Genomic DNA, 14889 nt, shown 5'->3' with positions numbered 1-14889 from the left:
ACCTAGACCATAGCGCCTCTTGGACGGGTGGTAAGGTATACTCCAGCAACCTAGACCATGGCACCTCCTAGACGGGTGGTAAGGTATACTCCAGCAACCTAGACCATAGCGCCTCCTGGACGGGTGGTAAGGTATACTCATGCAGCCTAGACCATAGCGCCTCCTGGACGGGTGGTAAGGTATACTCCAGCAACCTAGACCATGGCGCCTCCTAAACGGGTGGTAAGGTATACTCCAGCAACCTAGACCATGGCACCTCCTAGACGGGTGGTAAGGTATACTCCAGCAACCTAGACCATGGCACCTCCTAGACGGGTGGTAAGGTATACTCCTGCAACCTAGACCATAGCGCCTCTTGGACGGGTGGTAAGGTATACTCCAGCAACCTAGACCATGGCGCCTCCTGGACGGGTGGTAAGGTATACTCCAGCAACCTAGACCATGGCGCCTCCTAAACGGGTGGTAAGGTATACTCCAGCAACCTAGACCATGGCACCTCCTAGACGGGTGGTAAGGTATACTCCAGCAACCTAGACCATGGCACCTCCTAGACGGGTAGTAAGGTATATTCCTGCAACCTAGACCATGGCCCCTCCTGGATGGGTGGAAAGGTATACTCCTGCAACCGAGACCATGGCGCCTCTTGGACGGGTGGTAAGGTATACTCCTGCAACCAAGACTATGGCGCCTCTTGGACGGGTGGTAAGGTATACTACCGCAACCAAGACCATAGCGCCTCCTGGACGGGTGGTTAGGTATACTACCGCAACCAAGACTATGGCGCCTCCTGGACGGGTGGTTAGGTATACTACCGCAACCAAGACCATGGCGCCTCCTGGACGGGTGGTTAGGTATACTACCGCAACCAAGACTATGGCGCCTCTTGGACGGGTGGTAAGGTATACTCCAGCAACCTAGACCATGGCGCCTCCTAAACGGGTGGTAAGGTATACTCCAGCAACCTAGACCATGGCACCTCCTAGACGGGTGGTAAGGTATACTCCAGCAACCTAGACCATGGCACCTCCTAGACGGGTAGTAAGGTATATTCCTGCAACCTAGACCATGGCCCCTCCTGGATGGGTGGAAAGGTATACTCCTGCAACCGAGACCATGGCGCCTCTTGGACGGGTGGTAAGGTATACTCCTGCAACCTAGACCATGGCGCCTCCTGGACGGGTGGTTAGGCATACTCCTGCAACCTAGACCATGGCGCCTCCGGTACGGGTAGTGAGGTTTACTCCTGCAATCTAGACTATGACACCTCAGCTGGTCCTAAACTATATTTTTGGCTTAGAGGGCTCCAAGCATCAGTGTGATAGATATAGTCAGACCTGCCGCGCGTGGGATTGAACAAAAGCATGAACTAAGTGTTAAAATACATAATACAGTGTTTCGAATGTCGTTACATATCTACCCTATTTGATATGACAAGCCTATCTAAAGGCTAAAATCATGACGCAAAGCTATGATTTATTATTGGGGATGTGTCAATGTATCAGTATCATTTGGAAGATGTAAATGTATTAATGTTTCGTTGTTCTTCTTAAGCCTTACAACTCTATACTGATTAACATTTCAAAAACAAAGGCTTCGTTACACCTCAATTTTAAGTTAACACCTTTTGGTGTTCCTTTATATCTTCCTTTTTCCATCGATTACAAGACGCGATTTTGGGTATCGTGGCAATGACCATGCGCATCCTTCTATTCTACTGTACTTATTAAAACACTTTGTTTACTTAACAAACATAATTTACTCTAAGTAGTTCAAAAGTTAATTATCTATGCCGTCGGAATGGCTGCTGTGAAAAATATTCAGTAGATCGTTCGGCATCAGCACGACTGTATTGGGTTATAATTGACAACAGTTTCTGCTTGATTTTATGCAATTCGTCCCTAATCGCTTGCTCTCAACGGCTGCCATTATAGGCAACCCTCGCCGCCCTTAGGCGTAAAAACGGTAGGTTTCGCTCCCCTAGTACACTCAAATGATGTAAGCCGAAATTGCACTCGGTTACTGAACAATTAAAAGTTACCATTGAAGTGTAACAACCTTGCTGCATATATCATGGGCTAAATGCAAGTCAATTGTAAGCATACTAGCCAGTGTAACAACCATGCTACATATATCATGGGCTGAATGCAAGTCAACTGAAAGCCTACTAGACAGCGCAACAACAATGCTGCATGTATCGTAGGCTGAATACAAGTGTTAACTGTAGAACTACTAGCCAGTGCAACAACCATGCTGCATATATCATGGGTTGAATGCAAATGCTATTTGCAAGACTACCAGCCAGTGCAACAACCATGCTGGATATACCATAGGCTGAATGCTAGTCAACTGTAGGCCTACTAGCCAGTGCAACAACCATGCTGTATATATCATGGGCTGAATGCAAGTCAACTGTAAGCCTACTAGCTAGGGCGACAGTCATGCTGTATTTATGTTGGGCTGAATGCAAGTGTTAACTGTAAGACTACCAGCCAGGGCGACAGTCATGCTGCATATATCATGTGCTGAATGCAAGTGTTAACTGTAAGCCTACTAGCCAGGGCGACAGTCATGCTGCATTTATCATGGGCTGAATGCAAGAGTCAACTGTAAGACTATTAGCCAGGGCGACAGTTATTCTACATATATCATGGGCTGAATGCAAGTCAACTGTATGACTACCAGCCAGGGGCATTTACATCTTTGGCTGAATGCAAGTGTTAACTGTAAGACTACCAGAAAGGGCGACAGTCATGCTCCATATATCATGGGCTAAATGCAAGTCAACTGTAAGACTACCAGCCAGGGCGACAGTCATGCTTCATATATCATGGGCTGAATGCTAGTCAACTGTAATACTTCTAGCCAGGGCGACAGTCATACTGCATTTATCATGGGCTAAATGCAAGTGTTAACTGTAAGACTACCAGCCAGGGCGACAGTCATGCTGCATTTATATCATGGGCTGAATTCAAGTGTTAACTGTAAGACTACCAGCCAAGGCGACAGTCATGCTGCATTTATATCTTGGGCTAAATGCAAGTGTTAACTGTAAGACTACTAGCCAGGGCGACAGTCATGCTGCATTTATATCTTGGGCTAAATGCAAGTGTTAACTGTAAGACTACTAGCCAGGGCGACAGTCATGCTGCATTTATATCTTGGGCTAAATGCAAGTGTTAACTGTAAGACTATTAGCCAGGGCGACAGTCATGCTGCATTTATATCTTTGGCTGAATGCAAGTCAACTGTAGGCCTACTAGCCAGTGCAACCACCATGCTGCATACATAATTTGCTGAATGCAAGTGTTAACTGTAAGCCTACTAGCCAGGGCGACAGCCGTGCTTCATTTATATCTTGGACAGAATGCAAGTTTTAACTAAAAGACTACCAGCCAGTGCAACACCCATGCTTCATATATCATGGGCTGAATGCAAGTGTAAACTGTAAGACTACCAGCCAGGGCGACAGTCATTCTGCATATATCATGGGCTGAATGCAAGTGTTAACTGTAAGACTACTAGCCAGCGCAACAATCATGCTGCATTTATATCTTGGATAGAATGCAGGTTTTAACTATAAGACTACCAGCCAGTGCAACAACCATGCTTCATATATCATGGGCTGAATGCAAGTGTAAACTGTAAGACTACCAGCCAGGGCGACAGTCATTCTGCATATATCATGGGCTGAATGCAAGTGTAAACTGTAAGACTACTAGCCAGAGCGACAGTCATGCTTCATATATCATGGGCTGAATGTAAGTGTTAACTGTAAGACTACTAGCCAGGGCGACTGTCATGCTGCATTTATATCTTGGGTTGAATGCATGTGTTAGTTGTAAGACTACTAGCCAGGGCGGTAGTCATGCTGCATTTATCATGGGCTGAATGCAAGTGTTAACTAAAAGACTACCAGCCAGTGCAACAACCATGCTGCATATATCAGGGCTGAATGCAAGTGTTAACTGTAAAACTACCAGCCAGTGCAACAACCATGCTGTATATATCTTGGGCTGAATGCAAGTGTTAACTGTAAGGCTACTAGCCAGGGCGACAGTCATTCTGCATATATCATGGGCTGAATGCAAGTGTAAACTGTAAGACTAATAGCCAGAGCGACAGTCATGCTTCATATATCATGGGCTGAATGTAAGTGTTAACTGTAAGACTACTAGCCAGGGCGACTGTCATGCTGCATTTATATCTTGGGTTGAATGCATGTGTTAGTTGTAAGACTACTAGCCAGGGCGGTAGTCATGCTGCATTTATCATGGGCTGAATGCAAGTGTTAACTAAAAGACTACCAGCCAGTGCAACAACCATGCTGCATATATCAGGGCTGAATGCAAGTGTTAACTGTAAGACTACCAGCCAGTGCAACAACCATGCTGTATATATCTTGGGCTGAATGCAAGTGTTAACTGTAAGACTACTAGCCAGGGCGACAGCCATTCTGCATATATCATGGGCTGAATGCAAGTGTAAACTGTAAGACTACTAGCCAGAGCGACAGTCATGCTTCATATATCATGGGCTGAATGTAAGTGTTAACTGTAAGACTACTAGCCAGGGCGACTGTCATGCTGCATTTATATCTTGGGTTGAATGCATGTGTTAGTTGTAAGACTACCAGCCAGGGCGACAGTCATTCTGTATATATCATGGGCTGAATGCAAGTGTAAACTGTAAGACTACCAGCCAGGGCGACAGTCATGCTTCATATATCATGGGCTGAATGTAAGTGTTAACTGTAAGACTACTAGCCAGGGCGACTGTCATGCTGCATTTATATCTTGGGTTGAATGCATGTGTTAGTTGTAAGACTACTAGCCAGGGCGGTAGTCATGCTGCATTTATCATGGGCTGAATGCAAGTGTTAACTAAAAGACTACCAGCCAGTGCAACAACCATGCTGCATATATCAGGGCTGAATGCAAGTGTTAACTGTAAGACTACCAGCCAGTGCAACAACCATGCTGTATATATCTTGGGCTGAATGCAAGTGTTAACTGTAAGGCTACTAGCCAGGGCGACAGTCATTCTGCATATATCATGGGCTGAATGCAAGTGTAAACTGTAAGACTACTAGCCAGAGCGACAGTCATGCTTCATATATCATGGGCTGAATGTAAGTGTTAACTGTAAGACTACTAGCCAGGGCGACTGTCATGCTGCATTTATATCTTGGGTTGAATGCATGTGTTAGTTGTAAGACTACTAGCCAGGGCGGTAGTCATGCTGCATTTATCATGGGCTGAATGCAAGTGTTAACTAAAAGACTACCAGCCAGTGCAACAACCATGCTGCATATATCAGGGCTGAATGCAAGTGTTAACTGTAAGACTACCAGCCAGTGCAACAACCATGCTGTATATATCTTGGGCTGAATGCAAGTGTTAACTGTAAGACTACTAGCCAGGGCGACAGTCATTCTGCATATATCATGGGCTGAATGCAAGTGTAAACTGTAAGACTACTAGCCAGAGCGACAGTCATGCTTCATATATCATGGGCTGAATGTAAGTGTTAACTGTAAGACTACTAGCCAGGGCGACTGTCATGCTGCATTTATATCTTGGGTTGAATGCATGTGTTAGTTGTAAGACTACTAGCCAGGGCGGTAGTCATGCTGCATTTATCATGGGCTGAATGCAAGTGTTAACTAAAAGACTACCAGCCAGTGCAACAACCATGCTGCATATATCAGGGCTGAATGCAAGTGTTAACTGTAAGACTACCAGCCAGTGCAACAACCATGCTGTATATATCTTGGGCTGAATGCAAGTGTTAACTGTAAGACTACTAGCCAGGGCGACAGTCATTCTGCATATATCATGGGCTGAATGCAAGTGTTAACTGTAAGACTACCAGCAGGTGCAACAACCATGCTGCATATATCTTTGGCTGAATGCAAGTGCTAACTGTAAGCCTACTAGCCAGAACGACTGTCATGCTGCGTTTATATGTTGGGCTGTATGCAAGTGTTAACTGTTAGACAAGGCGACAGTCATGCTGTCTACTAGCCAAGGCGACAGTCATGCTGCATTAATTTTATATGTTGGGCTGAATGCAAGACAGTGTTAACTGTAAGACTACCAGCCAGGGCGACAGTTATTCAAGTTGGTATTGGCTTAGATCGGCTTTAATGCTCTTGGTTTGCAATTATTGATACATGACGGGACGAGTAACTCGTGTTTGCTGACCAATCCGAGGCGCTAATCCCAACCTTTATTAATTAAGATATGTTTGTGTACGTGTAGTTGTTACTTGACGTTGTTTGCCTTCAAGGCGTGTCCATTAAGTTTCTAAGAAAATAAGAATGCCAAATAATTCCAACAATTAAATTTTGCAAGTTTTATTTTATATACGATTTACAAATGTGGTTAACAGATTATGCAATGTCAACATTTAAAGGTCTCCCTCTCCACTGTCCGTGGAAAGATCATAAAACCATTGACTGAGTTAAATAAACAATAAGTAGGCGTGAATATATGACATAATGGTTTGTAGAACTACGTCTGACATTAAAGCAACTCTATGAAAATATATAACCAGGTGTATACATGCAATATGAGGGTTAATGTGGAGTGTGTAAATATTATATTCAATACATCACAATTGTAGCGGTATTCAAAACAGTTATTGTGTAATTATATCTAGTTGTCAATTAACATTATCTTCATTAACATTAAAATATCTGAACTTATGAAATTGATAAGCATTTATAATTTTGTATTTAACTTTGTATTCACTTTCATACGTAGTTCTTCTAAAGTATTCAGTGTCGAAGGTTGCTTGTCCTAACATATCTTCTTGGCCAAGAGGGCTCCAAGAATCAGCGTGATAGATATGGTCAGACCTGTCGCGCCTGTAAAGAAAATGAATTGTGTCAAATAACATAATACAGTGTGTCAAATGTCGTTACAAAACATTGTATTTGACGAGCCTATCTAAAGACTAAAATCATGACTCAAAACTGTGATTTATAATTGGAAATGTTTAGATTAATCAGTATCTTTTGGAAGATGTAAAATATTTTTAAGTCTAACAACTCTATACTGATTAACATTTTTTAAAGCAAAGGCTTCGTAAGACATCAATTTCAAAGCAATTAAAAATACTTTATATTGTCCTGTTCTTAAATAATCCATGGATAATAATGCCCATACATATGCTAATGTATCAATATTTACACCCCAACTTCCATTTCTTAAATGAACTGCCTTTCGGCAATTGCGTTTATCAATCGATGAAAGCAACATCTTCGGATATGTTCGGATTGTAATTTATTGCATAACCATATACATGAAAACTATTGATCTTGTTATTGTTTGTACTGTGTTAGCAGGTCCCGTAAAATATAAATCTACATTTTAAGTGATAATATATTATATTTTAAATGTATTGTTGCCAGAAGTGTTTCAATTTTACGATTTAAAATGATTTCATGTGGTTGATCTTTTCCCGCGTTATCGTGACGTCATTTGAAAAAATGTTTCCGGTTACATTCGGGTCGTTCTATTTACAGAAAGGGTATGAACGGATTACTGAAAAGTTTTCTTAAATTAAATGAAGTTTTTTTTAACAATTCTTGAATAAAAAAATGAACTATTGGTGTAAATATAAGGAATGAATTGCGGGGTTGGTGCCATTATCGGGGTATGCACGCAATTGTGTTGGTCAAAGTACGCGTGGAGTCAATGATTTCTACACACGATTCATATAAAGGCAGGGGGTATCACAAATATGGTGGACAAGTAATCACTGACGAACAATCAATCCCAATGTCCAAGACAGTGACATGAAGACACTGATAGTATACTATATACCAAGGTGACAATTATTGACATAGCTTAGAGACCACTCACCATTGTCGGATTGGCACATTGAGGCCTTCCAGGAATATCCTGTCATGCAGCCACATTTGCTAGTGGTGTTTTTACAGACGCCCTTGTCTCCTAAATTCCCTGATTGACAGTCCGTGTTGGCGTTGCATGAATCATCGTATCCTTTAAAAGAAAGATGAAATATTGGGACATGACGACATATAAAGATCATTTGTTTGAGGGTATTTATTTAGACAATGGCAGGGCTCTATAAATATTACATATCTGCAGGCAAAATGCATACTAATAAATGGATCTATAAATCAATAAAAAATGTATACATATTGACACCACCGACCTTTGCTGCACATGCTCATATACATGGAGTATCCGGTCATGCAGGCACATTTGCCGGCTGTGCAGGTGCCATTAGTTCCTAAAGGCCCTGATTTACAGTCATCGGGTGTTGTGCAATTATCGTTGTATCCTTTAAAAGAAAGATGAAATATTAGAACATAACGACATATCACAATCATTTATTTGTTTAAGGTATCCATTTTGACAAAGGCAGGGCTCTGTACATATAACATATCTGCAGACAAAATAAATGATGAAAATCGATCAATAAATCGATGAAATAAATATACATATAAACACCACCGACCTCTAAGCAACTGTTCATATACAAGCAGTAGCCTGTCTTGCGCATGTACTGATACTAAGATATAAAGACATACCAAAATTCAATTAGATAAGTCTATATTATTATGTGGCAATAAAATTAGATGCTGCACGTTCGATAGAACAAAATTTATTTATTAGTTAAAACAAGATTTTGTGCACATATTACAAACCTCTTAGTGTTATTTTTTAAATGTCTGTGCTCATAACTCAAACAAGCCTCAATTTTAGGTTTAAGTTATTCACGATAGTGGTTGGTCGATAAATTATGAAAACGAAGGGTATACAATTTAGATTATGATAATCATTTAAGACTTAAGCGGGAACAAATATCTCGTTGCAATGGGTGATATGATTCAATTCGGTCAGTTATGCGACCTTTCTTATGTATTGGTTTACATGTAAAGAAAATGGTAATAATTAATACAGTTTTATGGATCTATCAGGGTTAGAGTGCTCTAGTGTAAAGTTGAATCTGGTGACTGCTTGATACGTCCAGGTTTTAGACGATATATTAGGATGATATAGTATGATAAGAGATATTAAGTTAAGAACGCATGCATTCTCAGGCTGGAATCAAACATGACACGCCTTGATTCTTAGCGAATGTGCTAACCAAATAAATAAATAATAAATAAATAGATAAATAAATAAATAAATAAATAAAATAATAAATAAATAAATAAAAAATAAATAAATAAATAAATAAATAAAAAAATGCACGCACGCGTGCATGCACGCACGCACACGCACAAAAGAAAGAAAGAAAGAAAGAAAGAAAGAAAGAAAGAAAGAAAGAAAGAAAGAAAGAAAGAAAGAAAGAAAGAAAGAAAGAAAGAAAGAAAGAAAGAAAGAGTGAGTGAGTGATTGAGTGAGTGAGCGAGCGAGCGAGCGAACGAACGGGAGGGAGGGAGGAAGGCAGGAAGGAAGGAAGGAAGGAAGGAAGGAAGGAAGGAAGGAAGGAAGGAAGGAAGGAAGGAAGGAAGGAAGGAAGGAAGGAAGGAAGGAAGGAAGGAAGGAAGGAAGGAAGGAAGGAAGGAAGGAAGGAAGGAAGGAAGGAAGGAAGGAAGAAATATGGTTAACATATTATGCAATGTCAACATTTAAAGAAAAAAAAGAATAATGAAATGAATGAATGAATTAACGAATTAACGAATGAACGAATGGATGAATGAATAAATGAATAAATGAATAATTGAATAAATGAATAAAGAAAGACAGATTTAAATAAATGTATATCATAATACCTTTAGCCACGCATTCACTGCTCATGTTCTTGAATGCGGGTTTGCAAGCGCATTTGTTGTTGTTACATGTCTCGTTGGCGTTACAAAGCGCTTCATCTCCTGTACAGTCAGTACCAGGTGCTGAAATTTTGAAAGAAAATTAATGTGTCCGTGATTCTGGATATCATCATGCATCACCTGTGCAGTTGGTACCAGGTGCTGAAATTTTGAAAGAAAAGTAATGTGTTCGATGTTCTAGATAATGCGAAATGGAACTGCAAAGCCATTACCAACTGATTTATTTCATGACTTCTTTATTTTTTTAGTAAAATTGACATTATTGATGATGTTACAAACACCGCGTACTCCTTCTGTTTCTACACAATCCCGCTTAACAAAACATATGTAGCGAGTTTGAAGGTAAGGCCAAAAAATGGTTTGGTTAGGCTTACATCCTTTTCCGAAACCGGTAGTGTAAGTAGGCCATTTTTGATATAGTTCTATCTAAGCTTTATATAATAACGTAATTGTCATCTTTTTAGAATGATGTTAAATCGATATTCTGAATAAAGCTTTAAAGGCTTTAAACTACATATTAAAACACAGACTAATAAAAAGAAAAAGAAAAAAAATGTTTTATTTTTTAACAGCTGACATTTAAAAACGGTAGGGTCGGCGCCTATTTCGTAGGTAGGGTAAGGTAACCCAAACCTTATGTATTTTTAGGCCTAAGAAGTCGTGAATACCGCGTATTATAGTCTCTTTTTAACTGTGCACTTTCGCATAACTTCGCACATAGCGGGAATTCGTACAGTTCCCAATTTTAGATATAAACAACATTTGGTAGTGTCTTTTGATGGGACAATACAAACAACATATTTGGATCCTTATTCACACTCACCTAAGTAAACACTTTTTTTTTAAATCGTTTACATCGTAAACTACTACTTTTATTTACATCTGCAACTTATATTTGAAATTTGAAACAAGTATCTAGAAACAAGGAACATTATAAAATAAAGTTATCTTCATAGTGAATTAAGCTTTTCTTCCGGTGTGGACAAGACAGGCCAATGTGAAGTAGATTTCAAGAAGATAGACAGTAGGTTATGATATTTATATTCACGTTCTCGGAAGGTATGAACTTCATAATGGTATCTATTGCCTGTTTTTAAAGCACAGTATGAAAATGAAATAAAATGAAAAGATCAGGTTTTTCTCCAAAGGCCCACTTTTTTATCACATCAGTAATAATCATTAATAAACTTACCGCCCTCGACAGAAACGTAGGACATCGCCACCACCACACCAACCGCCAGTAGCCAGTACTTAAACTCCTGCAACATGAGTCATAGTGTTAAAAGATCAAATACCGTAGTGTTATCATGATCACATGTAATCTGGAGTTTCTTCCCCTGCAACTCTGTTAAAAAGGAGACAGGGAGCTCGACAATAGCACAAGCTGCTATAGAGAGAAGAGAGAAGAAGCGAACGCCGGGCTCCATCTTTACCATATATGTTAATGAAATAAAACAAATTAACCACATTCGACAATCTTGATCCACAATTATAAAATTTTGGAAATGTGCCCATCCTAGCCTTCGAATCAGTATAAACTTGGTTTGTTTTAATCTAGTAATGTTACGCTGCTGGAGTGGAATTCAGGAAGATTATATTTTATTAAAGTTCATCCTTTAAACTCAATTGAACTGAAACCTCAGAGTTTATGTCTTGCGCGTGACACTTGTATAATATTGTATACATCGTTCGAAACAAAACTAAACAATTCTTGGTCAACATTAAAGGTGAAAGCTTGAAGTGAAAGAACGCCTGCATGTACATGTATGAAGTATCAAAAATAATAATTTCCTTTAAATCGGGACGCGCTGTCACTGATCGTGTTGAAGCGGTAAACCCATATTAGCCAATAGCGATAGTTTCATATGTGTGCATTGTGTTTTTTTTTCTTGTAGCGCCGTAACCTTTGTTTGGTGTTTATGGCCTTAATCCTCATATAGTATTGGCTAACTTCTACCGTCCGGACAAAACGTTTGATCCGAATATAATTGATATCTATAGTCTCCTTACTAGTTGTGTGTGGCCTATATATTTGTTAGAGCTCAATTTAGCGATTTACAGAAAATAGAGCGAGCGAAGCGAGGCCGCAGGCCGAGAAAGCTTATTTGGTGTTCGACAAGATGACTCACTAGCTCTACCCTTTGTATAGTCAGGCGGTAATTTGGCGCGTAAGTTAAACCGCCAAGGCCAAAAATGGAAAAGCACCGTAACATGAACATTTATAATATATATGTATTTCGTTTAAAAATCAACAAATTGCTTATATTTAGATTATTTTGAATTACCTAGGTATGTTTGCATCGTACATAACTTGACTGGAATGACCTCGTTAAGCTTTTTATTGATACTGATCAATAAAAGATTGCACAATTTGGAACCAAATTTGTTTGATTGGTTGTTTATTATAAAGAGCACTTTAAAGGAAGAAACGTAGATTAATGTTGTATTTGAATATTGTCACATCGATATTTAAACATGATAATTTTGCACTCAATACTACGAATAGAAGTGTTTAAATCTGCTCTACATGATATTGAGCTACAGTAAATAGGGTAAATCCTCGATTGTCATTGGCCCACAAATATGTACGAACACCAATGTTATCATTAAAGCGGCCTCGTCGTATTTCAGTCTTTTGAATACTTCGTTTATGAAGAAGTCACACATGACATTGCATTCTCTCTTAGTAAATGTTTGTGGTATTTTCTTAATTTCATTAACAAATTACGGGTTTTGAAGATGTATAGTGAATTAACACCAACCTTTAAAACATTCTAAAAGTAATATCATTTGGTAGCAGACATTAATTTAACGTTCAATGGACAAAAAGAGTAGTGTCGAATTGATAAAAATGTTCGAATCAGTGACAGCAATTGTTTATAAAACGCCCCTTACAGCTGTGTCCTACTTCACGGGACGACTATTAACAGCTGCTCAAGCCTTTTATACACGGACACATAGATTCAGCATTCATAGCATATTATTCCATTTCACACAAAGGGAAAAGTATTTTATTTCAGAATAAATTAATTTAAATACAACTATATAATTTCAAAGGATTGAGGGCATATATAGATAAAACTGTTAACATGTTAACTGTAATTTCAGTTAAATGGATCATCTTATTTATTGTCTTAAATTTACTTGCCAAATGATTAGCTGCTTTTTTAGCCGAATTCCGCTTTTTAGTTTTATTTCTAGCATGCAATTTCTACATTATAATGTTTTATACGTGTCCAGAACTTAGTTCTAATTGATTTCTTCAGATAAACGCGTAATTATTATAATACAGTGGCAACATCTCTGACAGGCCTAGTTGTCAAAAAATACTTATCACTTTGTTAAGAGACACAAAGTGCAATGCCTAACAGACATTTAAAGAGAGGCACCGATCGTCACGAAACAGAAAAAAACAGCTGTTTGTTTCAAAACGCAGAATAAAATATTTTCGAATGATTTCATACACCATATTTAAACTAAATATTGTTAGAAGAAATAATGTTGAACACAAGAAATGCTGCACTCACCATTTTCACAGTCACTTCAGTATACCAGACCGAGTTTGCATCCAATCTCCTCGAAGGCCCAGAACGAAGTGGCAGATGAAGAGGTGCAGCCCGAATAGGAAGTTTTCAGCTTCAACGGGTGTTTGGTTTCATATCTTTAAAGCGACTGCCACAATTTCGTTTTCAGTTTTCTGCAACCGTTCGGCGTTTAAATTAAAACTAGGTTGAAACCAAAAAAAAAAAAAAAGACAATGTTGTTTTTTTACTCAGCCCATATGTTGACATCATGTGTTGTGCTAAATGTGGAACAAAATGCTATCTGTGATTACAAATATACAAAGAACGGGCAGTAGACCAAAGGCTGTCGGTATGAGCATTGTAGACAAAGCACGGGTTATAGAAAATGGTGTCTGTACGTACATTTTGGACGATGTACGGATCGTGGACTTAACTTTCTGGACAAAGTATGGGTCGTAGACAAAAAGGTGCCTGTAACTAAACCATGAACGACGTACGAGCTGTTGACAAAATGTTGCCTGTTACTACTATTTTGACGATGTACGGGCCGTAGACCAAATGCTGCCTGTACCTACATTTTGGACAATGTACGGGCTGTAGACCAAATGCTGCCTGTACCTACATTTTGGACAATGTACGGGCTGTAGACCAAATGCTGCCTGTACCTATATTTTGCACGATGTTCGGGCCGTAGACTATATGTTGCCTTTACCTACATTTTGGACGATGTACGAACCGTAGACTAAATGTTGCCTGTACCTACATTTTGGACGATGTACGGGCCGTAGACTAAATGTTACCTGTACCTACATTTTGGACGATGTACGGGCCGTAGACTAAATGTTGCTTGTACTTACATTTTTGACGATGTACGAACCGTAGACTAAATGTTGCCTGTACCTACATTTTGGACGATGTACGGGCCGTAGACCAAATGTTGCCTGTACCTACATTTTGGATAATGTATGGGCTGTTGACAAAATATTGTCAGTACCTATATTTTGACGATGTACGGGTCGTAGACCAAATGTTGCCAGTACCTACATTTTGGAAGATGTACGATCCGTAAATCAAATGGTGTATGTGCCTACATTTTTGACGATGTACGGGCCGTAGACCAAATGTTGCATGTACCTACAATTTGGACGATGTACGGGCAGTAGACCACATGTTGTCTGTACTTACATTTTGGACGATGTATGGGCTGTAGACCAAATGTTGTCTGTACTTACATTTTGGGCGATGTACAGGCCGTAGACTAAATGCTTTATGTACCTACATTTTGGACGATGTATGGGCCGTAGACTTAGTTCTGTGTTTGGGTGTTTTGTGTTTTGTTGTATGTGTTGTCATTATCTGAATACACTTCGACGTTAATACAGTTTCACTTTTGCTGCTAATTATCGCTTGAAGGATGGCAAGTGGGAGTATATATTTGTTGAATACATGTAGTTGGAAAGATATTTTACAATCTAGTATACGCTGACGACACTTACGTCGTTCAAAAATGGCATTCATCTTATTAAGGAAGACAAACTCAAGCCCATTATTTTG

At 39.4% G+C, this 14889-nt stretch overlaps 1 protein-coding gene across 4 annotated transcripts in view; it reads right to left on the bottom strand.

Moving 5' to 3' along the window:
* The window catches only part of LOC128206986 (latent-transforming growth factor beta-binding protein 1-like), a 55152-nt gene extending 41682 nt beyond the window's left edge, over positions 1-13470 (bottom strand). The window contains exons 1-6 of one of the 4 annotated variants that reach the window (XM_052909753.1): positions 13339-13465; positions 11004-11070; positions 9755-9874; positions 8185-8313; positions 7869-8009; positions 6340-6868 (exon numbers count right to left, since the gene is read on the bottom strand). In XM_052909753.1, the coding sequence (XP_052765713.1) occupies positions 6801-6868; positions 7869-8009; positions 8185-8313; positions 9755-9874; positions 11004-11070; positions 13339-13341 (528 nt within the window). In that variant the 5' untranslated portion in view covers positions 13342-13465 and the 3' untranslated portion in view covers positions 6340-6800. Of the gene's footprint in view, positions 1-6339; positions 6869-7868; positions 8010-8184; positions 8314-9754; positions 9875-11003; positions 11071-13337 lie in introns of those variants that run through there. The other 3 variants (XM_052909754.1, XM_052909752.1, XM_052909755.1) reach the window with 3 other exon arrangements.
* Between the last annotated feature and the right edge of the window lie 1419 nt (positions 13471-14889).

Source organism: Mya arenaria, chromosome 10, assembly GCF_026914265.1.
Source record: "Mya arenaria isolate MELC-2E11 chromosome 10, ASM2691426v1".
Classification (NCBI taxonomy): domain Eukaryota; kingdom Metazoa; phylum Mollusca; class Bivalvia; order Myida; family Myidae; genus Mya; species Mya arenaria.
The sequence above is the reverse complement of the archived record's forward strand: the minus strand, read 5'-3'. Positions and strand labels throughout refer to the sequence as shown.